The sequence below is a fragment of the Sinocyclocheilus anshuiensis genome, unplaced genomic scaffold, assembly GCF_001515605.1.
Source record: "Sinocyclocheilus anshuiensis isolate Anshui unplaced genomic scaffold, SAMN03320099.WGS_v1.1 scaffold292, whole genome shotgun sequence".
Taxonomy (NCBI): Eukaryota; Metazoa; Chordata; class Actinopteri; order Cypriniformes; family Cyprinidae; genus Sinocyclocheilus; species Sinocyclocheilus anshuiensis.
The window spans coordinates 135,366-144,792 of NW_015555757.1; the positions used below are offsets into that span (position 1 = coordinate 135,366).

General features: G+C 40.4%; 1 protein-coding gene across 2 annotated transcripts in view; it reads right to left on the minus strand.

The window, feature by feature from the left end:
• Positions 1-9,042, minus strand: part of LOC107673962 (coiled-coil domain-containing protein 85A-like) — a 27,016-nt gene extending 17,974 nt beyond the window's left edge. Inside the window, exons 1-2 of one of the 2 annotated variants that reach the window (XR_001632455.1) lie at positions 8,573-9,042; positions 5,194-6,654 (exon numbers count right to left, since the gene is read on the minus strand). Coding sequence is in view for 1 of the 2 variants with exons in the window: in XM_016467815.1 (XP_016323301.1) it covers positions 5,703-6,654; positions 8,573-8,812 (1,192 nt within the window). In the remaining variant the exon portion in view is untranslated. The remainder of the gene's footprint in view (positions 1-5,193; positions 6,655-8,572) is intronic. The other variant, XM_016467815.1, reaches the window with a different exon arrangement.
• Between the last annotated feature and the right edge of the window lie 385 nt (positions 9,043-9,427).

A 9,427-nucleotide genomic window follows, 5' to 3' on the forward strand; every position in this document is an offset into this window, starting at 1 on the left:
ACAGTGGACTACCAGTAAAACTGATACAAATTTGGGACCAAAAATTATTCAGACCGAGTCTGGGAAAAAAAATTAAGTTCAGGTTTGCATGAACCTGGATGGCAGCATGCCCAGGAGACTATATGCTGACATTAAGGCTAAGGGTCACCCGACAAAGTATTGATAGTTGTGTAAATATTGTCATACTAACAGCTGTCTGAATAATTTTTGGTTGATTGTAATCCATTACATACCTTTCTATCAAAGTTATCTAGCATTATCAAGCTGAATTTGTTCTGACACAGTTTAACTCTGAGTTCTTGTCATATTTTATTACCATTTTCTAAACTATAGCGAATAAACTGTGATGATGTGAGAAAAGTTGAAGGTGTCTGAATAAATTTTGGTTTGACTGTATCTATTTGATCAATTAAGTTAACAAACTAACATTATACATACTCTTTTTGTTTCTGTACTCAATATTGAAAAAATTTACAAATGCAATAAAAATATCGGTATCGGTACTCGATATCGGCAAGTACCAAAAATAAAAGTATCTGTATCGGGCGAGTACTGGAAAAAGTGGTATCGGTGCATCCCTAGTTAGCATCATGCTCTACTAAATTGGTAGATGCATACACTTGGTCACTTTTAAAATTAGTTGAAAAATTTTATTCCAAATGGTTCAGAGACTGAGACTTCTCCTTAGGCTAAAAATATTTTCAAAATTGACCCGTTAATTTCGGGAAAAAATTGAAAAACCTCTATATGTGGGTAACATTGGGTAAAAAGACAAAGGATACAAATACATTTTATTTTAAAACAAGCTTTTTTGTCAATTTTGTAAGTCAAAATGTGAGATTTTAACATTTTTGTCCTGCTTATTTTGAGGGATGTTGACTTAACATGGAAGTATGGCTATATGTATCCTGATTTGACATAGACTGACCTATACTGTGATTGGTAATTACTGTACTGTATATCAAGATGATTGCTGTTTAGTAATATTTAGTGAGAGTTCAGTGTTTGTTCAAATCTTGGGATAAATGCAGAAATTTCAGTGACTCAAGTATATTGATATCATTTTTAAACCTTTTTCACTGTGTACCCATTGATAAGCAGTTATTGAAACTAAAATTTAACAAATTTTTAACTAATTAATTTAACTAAAATGATGCAGCAGTCAATGCTGCATTTATCTCATACTAAATTCCTTTGCACAATCTATTCCACATATCTTAAATTCAACGTTTCTCTTTGTTGCAGCAGCAGAAAGCCTCAATCAATTGCTCACTTGTGCGCTAATGAGAGATCAATAAACATTGTAACTTTCCCCTTCTACGAGTGCGTTCACCTATTTACCCCAGAACCCATCTCATCAGCTTCGTTTTCTACACCACACGCAGCACATCGGAATTACTGTATGCCGAAGTCAGCATGACAACGAATAGATAATGGAATTAGCAACCACACACGGCGATCACAGGGAGACTAAATTGCTGTCTGTTTAGGACACAGCTTAGCAGGATTAGAATTTTTCGTTAAACCATAAAACAAGCAGACAGTCATTAATTATGGCTGAACATTCAAGATCGGTCATTGGCCATGTCACAAAGAGCTGAGTAGATTTAATTTAGAACCAGGCTTCTGAGAACTGTTTCCTAACTGTTACACAACCCCTGGCTCACCAGCAAGAGAGCAAAAAAACAGCTGCCTGATGCCAGCCGCGATCGCCGGGGCCTTTATCTATTGAAATGAAAGGAAAAGAAATTTAATTCCACTTAAATGTCAAGGCAAGCAATTAGAAATGTATCCCGCAGATTGCAAATTAAATTACTGCAAAGGGCCAAAGCCTTGTACCGCCACATCAGCCTGGAACTACGACGAAAGCCCACAAAGCATGAAGCGTGAACAGCCAGCAGTGCTTGTTCTGTGTCACATTACCAATGCAAATGCAGCTGAGCTATAGCATTATTTATTATTTACACAATGCATTGACGGATGGTCTGATTGATGGACGGTATGATTTCTCAAAATTGGGCCCTTAGGAACACTTAGGTGGAGACCCCATTTAAAGTAGATTTACAGGACACCTATTAGGGCTGTCAAAAAAAATTTGAATTTCGAATATTCGTCGAATTAAAAAAAAAAATCCACATTCGAATGCAATTTTTTTTCAAAGTTAGTCGTGTTATTTTATTACGCTTTGAAGAAACGTGCATAATATTTTGCTCGATGCGCCCTCTTGTGGCCTCAGGAGAGAAGCCAAAAGCTTTGTTTCCCGCTAACTGAAAGTATGCCTTTTAAATTCGAATATAATTCGAATTTTGATAATATTTAAGTAGTAAATTCGAATTTAGTTTTTCAGTCATTTTGACAGCCCTAACACCTATAGGCTGAAGAGCTATTTTTAGGGAGAGGTCGGTCAAGGTCAAACGGAAGGTCTTCTGTGGGTCGGGACGTTTTGGAATGCACTTCAGTGCTCAGAAAACAAACTAAGTATTTTTTTACCCAAAAACGAAAATTGTGTAATCATTTATTCATGTCAGTTTAAACCTGCATGCATGCCTTTCTTCAGTGGAAAACCATTTTTTTCTCTACATTCAATGAAAGTCTATATACAGGTGCATCTCAATAAATTAGAATGTCGTGGAAAAGTTCATTTATTTCAGTAATTCAACTCAAATTGTGAAACTCGTGTATTAAATAAATTCAATGCACACAGACTGAAGTAGTTTAAGTCTTTGGTTCTTTTAATTGTGATGATTTTGGCTCACATTTAACAAAAACCCACCAATTCACTATCTCAACAAATTAGAATATGGTGACATGCCAATCAGCTAATCAACTCAAAACACCTGAACTTTTCCACGACATTCTAATTTATTGAGATGCACCTGTAGATAGACTAAATAGAGGTTTGGAATGAGACAAGGGTGAGTAAATGATGAGAGAACTTTTCATTTTTGGGTAAACTTAAAGTTTCTCTTTAAACTCTTAAATCAGACTGCTTGCAGCTGTTCTTTTACTGATATACGTTTATTATGTCTAGCAATCAAAAAATCATTAGAAAGTGACCCAAGGGAAATAACATTCCTTCATTTCTGCTTTTATCACAACTCTTGACAGAATGACAAAGCAAGTTGTATGTAGCTTAAAAATATGCTTTTTAAACATTCACAAACTTCTTCTGAATTAGATTTGTTTTTTAATTCATTGTTCATATGAATCTGCCAGCATGTGGCATACTCCAGAACCTTTCTGAACATATAGAAATGGGCCAACTCATGTCAACTATAGAGAAGCTGGTTCGCTCAAGACCAAAAACATCAGAGTTACTGTGGACTGCAGGACACACCCCAGGAAGGGAGGAGAAAAAGAGAAATCCGACTGTCAAAACCTTCTTAAGGGATAATCCAGGCTGGCTGGCCACGGCCAACAGGGATAAACTGTAATTCCCTGCTCAGAATGTGAGCATGTGGTTCGATGAAGAGTGTAAATTATTATTATTTTTTTCTGATTAACCAAAAAATTATTTTTTCAAATGTGTATTTCTGACTAATTAGACACACTGGGGATTGTTAGTCTCTACTGAAATGCCAGGTCTGAGGGATCTGGAGCAGTAAACAGATTGAAAAGTGAGGAGATATGAACCAACCCAGAGCATCAGTGGAAAAATTTAATTGGATCTGCACTATTTAGGAAAAGACAATTTTAGTCTGAGGAAATAATGAAAGAACACAAATGTGTATCTCAAGTAAAGCAAATGACTGAAAGAAGGGAAAGAGAGAGAATACAATAGCTTATTCTCTCTTTGTTAGCTTGTGGTGTCATAAGGCATAAATAAGCAGCAGGATTGATTTCAGTACAGGCTGTCTGGTACCAAGCTTGCATACAAGGCCTTTGTGCACTCAAAGAAAAAACAAACCACAGGACATAAGATAAAAGTAGCTTCTAAATCAACCATCCCTCTGCCAGGAAGGATACTTCAACCACTCTACCATTTCATCATCATGTTTTTGTACAATATCAACTTCATCAGAATAGCAGCACTATTTCTGTTTGAGATATTCAGAGCATCCATTTAGGTCAGTGAACTCAGGTGTTAATTAGCAGCTGTTATTTTCCTATTAAATGCAGCGCAAGGTAAACAGCACACAGCTTCAGGAAGAATCCCACGGCCTTGGCAAGCCACACAACTCAGCACTTTTCTCCTCCAAGAAATCATTAGCAGAATATAGTTGGAGAGAATGCTACACATCAGGAGGAGAGTCTGATATTCCTCCCTTTTGTTCTGCACACATTCACCTGGTTTGTCCTCCAATAATGTTCACTGCAGCTTTTTTGATACGTCAGCATCTGTTCACAAAGCTATTAAGTATCTATTCAAAGCAACTTCATTTAAATTTATAATTCACACCAAGAGAATTCACACCATTTTTTTCTTTGTAAGTATCTCAGTAATCTAGTAAAGTGTAATTCTGACAGGATGCAATAAATAGTTAGGTAGCTCAAACAGTAGAGCATGAAGTTAGCAGCACCAAGGCCATCAGTTTGAACTCAGAAATAATCCCACAGAAACTACCAGCAAGATCACCAAGTTGATGCTACAAAAATGAACAAGCATGACAAGACCCAGCTGAGATCAGTACCAGCACCTTGTGTGTGTGTGTGTGTGTGTGTGTGTGTGTGTGTAAGAATGTTTTTTACCACTGCTGAGGAGTTTATGAGCCTTACGCTGAGAGTATGTGTCAATGATGCTTACTGTAGGAGTAACCTATTCTGGGTGTTGTGTGCATATGTACAGTATATATCTGTGTGTGTGTAATTCATGAGCATTTGTGGGTTGCAACATCCAGCTTATGCACCAGGGTGGGCACCATTCACAACCAAATGGAGAATGCCTTTAAAATTCCAATTCAAATCCTGAATTTGAACTGAGATAGCAACCAGGATGCAGAATTGCAATTTGAATTTGAATTGCAAGTAGACTTAAAACTAACTAAAATTCAAAGAATAATATAATTTATTTAAACAAAACAATTTATTTAAAAAATAGCAAAGTTTGACAAGCAAATTCTTTGTTTGGAAGTTTAGATAGAGTGACTCATGGGAACATAAAAAAAGGGTGGTAGATAAACAGAAGTAATGGGCCTTTTCTCAACACTGCTCCTTCTCAAGTGCTGCTGACTCATACTTTGCCACTCCACTCACCTGCGTGCATATGGCAAATACAATGGTGTCCACTCCTGGTCCTCCTGGGCAGCACTGTCTTCTGGCTTTTGTTGGGCCTCTGAGCATTTTGGTCTTTCAATGATTGATTATAGTGTTCCCTCAGCTGGGTTCCAGAGCATAAAAAATGGCTTCGGAGGCACAGGTACAGAGGCTGACTTACAGGAGGCAGCAAAAGCCTGCTAAAATCATGGCCCGAGAGGACCAAGACTGGACACCACCGACCTTTACCAGAGATGAGATGTTCTGCTCAAGCCAGACACTAAAGCTCCTGCTCTATCTGGCCATTGCCTCTCATGAACTGAGCAAAGCAAAACTAGACTAAATGCAGATCATGAGTGGGATGGTTTAGTGCCTGGCTGGGAATTGGGGCTTTGCTGGCTCCAGGATGAAGGATGACCATCCCCTTTGCGTATGGTGTACTCAAATGGGATTCGGTATATCTCATTGTGGGTGCTACAGCAGGCTCCAGTTGGGCCCACCATTCATACCGCTATAGATGCTCCGGTGATGAGGGGACATCTCCTCTACACCCGGCCTCTTCTGTGCCACCTCTCGGCCGGGGCTGCCAAACTTGCCATGCTGATGCCTCAACAACTCAGGGCTCCCAGATATGACACGGCCCTTCTGTAGGTGCTCCGGTGTCCCTGATAGAATCTGTTTGGGCTCTGGACTCCCACACACATTACCCATGCTACCCCTGTGCTTCTGCAAAAGGTCCGGGCTGCCAGGTGGCTGAGAGGACACCAGCAAGTGTTTCGAGAACTGTTCTGGGCTGCCTCTCTTGCCAAGTTTCTCTGGACTGAGACCCCGTAGGTCCTTATGATCCGGACTGGAGAAGGACCCACAGCGAGACCGGCACACTTGGGGAAAGGTATGCGCTGCATACTCCTGGCTGGTACTATGTCTGCGGCTTGCTTGCTCAGGACCCATTGCCTCCTCCCCTGAGCCTGGCTTATGTAGGTGATCAGGACTGCCTCCAACCGGGCCACCCAACAGCTGCTGCTTATGTGTGAGATGGTCAGGGCTGTCAGTGCTGCCCGCGCTGGAGGTACTGCTCCCGTCACCCACATCTCTTAGTAGGCCAGGCCCAGGGCCGCTAGCGTGAGACAGGCTACTCTGGCTATCGATTGAATTCCTGCAACCGGCTGGTCCCCCGGTACCCGCTGACCCGCCAGTACCTCCAGAGCCCTTCTCCTCATCCAGCATGAAGCACAGCTCTCTCAGTTCAAGGTTCTCCCTCACCACTTCCTCCTGCCTCTGCTCCAGCTCTTTCAGCTTCTGCAGGTAAAGCGTCACCTCCTTACGCATGATTCCTGCACTGTAGCGGCCCAGGCGCTGCCACTCCCTCGACACCTTTTTTCCTTTCTGTCGGTCGTCATCCAGAAAGCAGCAGAGGTCCCTCAGCTCCTGGTTGTCCTCTTGCAGTTTCTGATTCACCTCCTGGAACAATAAAATCTATGACTCAACATTGATGTCTAAGCAAAGCCAGTTTGACTGATGAAAGTAAAGTTAATCAAATGCTGGCGTCAAAGCTGCACAACGTAGAAGGATAGAGTATGGAGAACACACACAACACACTAAGGTATTCTAGTAGAATATTCTAAAGTTTGTCAATATTTGTTGGCAAAATGTATGAAAAAAGAAATATATATGTTTGTATTAATACTAACAATAACATAGAATATACAGTATTATATGTATATAGAGAGAGAGAGAGAGAGAGATAATAAATCACTATTGTAACTGGACTTGCCACTTTACACATCTGGCAATAAAATTTTATTTGTATTTTATTTTTTACTTATTTATTTATTTATTTTGCATAAGACAGGTGTTGCCATGTACTGTTCTATGGCAAAATGACATTTAAGAGGCACCCCGGGGGACCTTTAGCCCCATTATACCCAGTGGTGTAGTGGAGGGTATACGCAGGTATACGGCGTATACCCACTTCTTTATCAGTCGGCTTTGCGTATACCCACTTCTAAATCCCCTCTGATGCGCATCATTCAGTAGTGTCCCGCATTAGACAAAATCATGACAGTCCACCATGACTAGCTAATCAAATCGCATGTCAATAAATGCATTAAATATTACCTAAACATGCCCAGTAAAGACAGTGATGCGGTCAGGAGGATGCGCCAGCGTCTCTTTAAATTTGATTGATGATTGCGCCCACGCCCGCCTCTCATCTCGACAAATCACGTGAATGCAAGCGGAGTCGGTCTGGGGCGTGAGTGCATGTCAGGGAGGCGCGCAGAAAAATAAAATAATATTTAATAATTGACTCCTAATTTTAATCTGTACATTATAACGAAAACAATACCTTAAAAATGAAAAGAAGCAAGTTTTTGCAATCAGATTTTTTTTAAGCCGGTAAACTTTTCAGTTCAAAGATCCAGTAAACGAATGCCTTCAAACAGTAGCCTAAGTTCAAAACAGCTACAGAGAAAACCCGACCGATTTCATTAGAGATTGCTTAGAGTCAGGCCCGGACTGGCCATCGTGAGCACCGGGAGAATTCCCGGTGGCGGTCAAGGCAGTAGGTTTAGTGTTCTTTTGGCGTCTTTTTGTGGTCCTGCAGCTTGACTAGTGCTTAATTGTATTAAAACTGCTCTAAACAATTTTATTTTATTGTATTTATTTTTTTGCACTATGTAGTATATAGATAAATTGTAAATATTTTTTTTGGTATTAAATAGAGATCATGATCCTCCTACAGATAACTAAACAAAATAGCTTGTCTACTAGAGGTTCTGACAAAATGTTAATTGTGGTAGTCTGTAATTTTTACATTTGAATTATTTATTGCAAAATCTGCACTTCTTTTGTGGCTAATATTAATTTAATAATGATCCTTACTCCGTGAAGTCAAGTAGCAGAAGTTACAGTAAGTGAAAATGTGCAAATACTACTGGCCCATTTTGGGGTGAACTAAATATGCAAGACTAGTCTTACGTCACTGTTTATAACACAGGCCGTTCATCCTTTGCTGGGCCGCTTAAAAAAATGGGGGCATAAATTAAGAGTATACCCACTTCTCCAGGCACCACTACACCACTGATTATACCTGGTCATAGAGAACTGTGCAAGGAGCTATATATTAGAAAATGTTAGAAGAAAAGAAAAACTATTTAAAGCTGAAAAACATGAAGGCCACAGGACGCTTTAAAAAAATTATTTTATACAAACATTTAAAAAAAAACAAAATTAAAATTAGCTTTTGTTTGTTTCGTACCAAAAGCGATGTGGTATTTATAATCATAATCAAAAGTAACCTAAGTGTAGAAGGGTTAATGCAATCAATCGCTATTCCATTTCGCCCACACCCTGTCACCTGAACACAGGCTCGCCTTACCTTCAGACCCCGTATTTCGTTGAGATGCTGCTGAAGCCTGCGGTTCACCTCTCTGATGAGATTGCTGTGGTCCACTATGACACTCATCTTCTCAGCTTCGGCTCTGCGGAGCCGGCGTACCAGTTCCTCCTTGCTCCATTTCAGAAGCTCCTCATCCGTAAGTTTGGAAAGGTCCTCTGAGGGACCTTCTGCGTTCTTGGATTTGCTCGACTGCAGCTGAGGCTGGGTGGGCTTTTCCATTCTCCCGAGCAACTTATCGAAGTGCTAGGCTATGAATCAAATCACCGGCAAGCCAGTAAAATCCTTCGTTCGCGCTTTCCTGCAAATTCCCTCTTGTTAGGATCGAATTTTTGACACTATCATTTTTACGATAACAGTTCTGCCCATGCTGTCCCCTCTGAAGATAGGGATGCAGCCCTAGAGTACCGGCTAATAATTCTCCCCCTTATGCACTTGCTGTAGGGGTGGACTCTCTGTCTCTATGACCCATCTCTACGGACCATCTGTCCGTTAGCATCCTGTCCAGCTCAGTGCGGTGCTGAACCCGTGGCCGCTGTCCGCGCTCATTAGGAAGGCGCACGGCTGGTCGCTTCTGTGCGCAGGTTGCGTGACAGCAGCCTCTCAAATTGCTCGACTGGCTGAGTTGTGATTTTTCTCTCTCTCCGTCTCTTTTTCGCTCTCTGTTCTGTCACACGCCCCCTTCTCTTGGAGACAGCTAACTTTTTGATATTGGGCGCCACCTGGTGATGTTAAATCAAGTCTACATAAACTTCACCATTTACGTAATTTGCCAATTCAGCATATAATAATAATAATAATTATTATTATTATTATTATTATTATTGTGGTGTATTT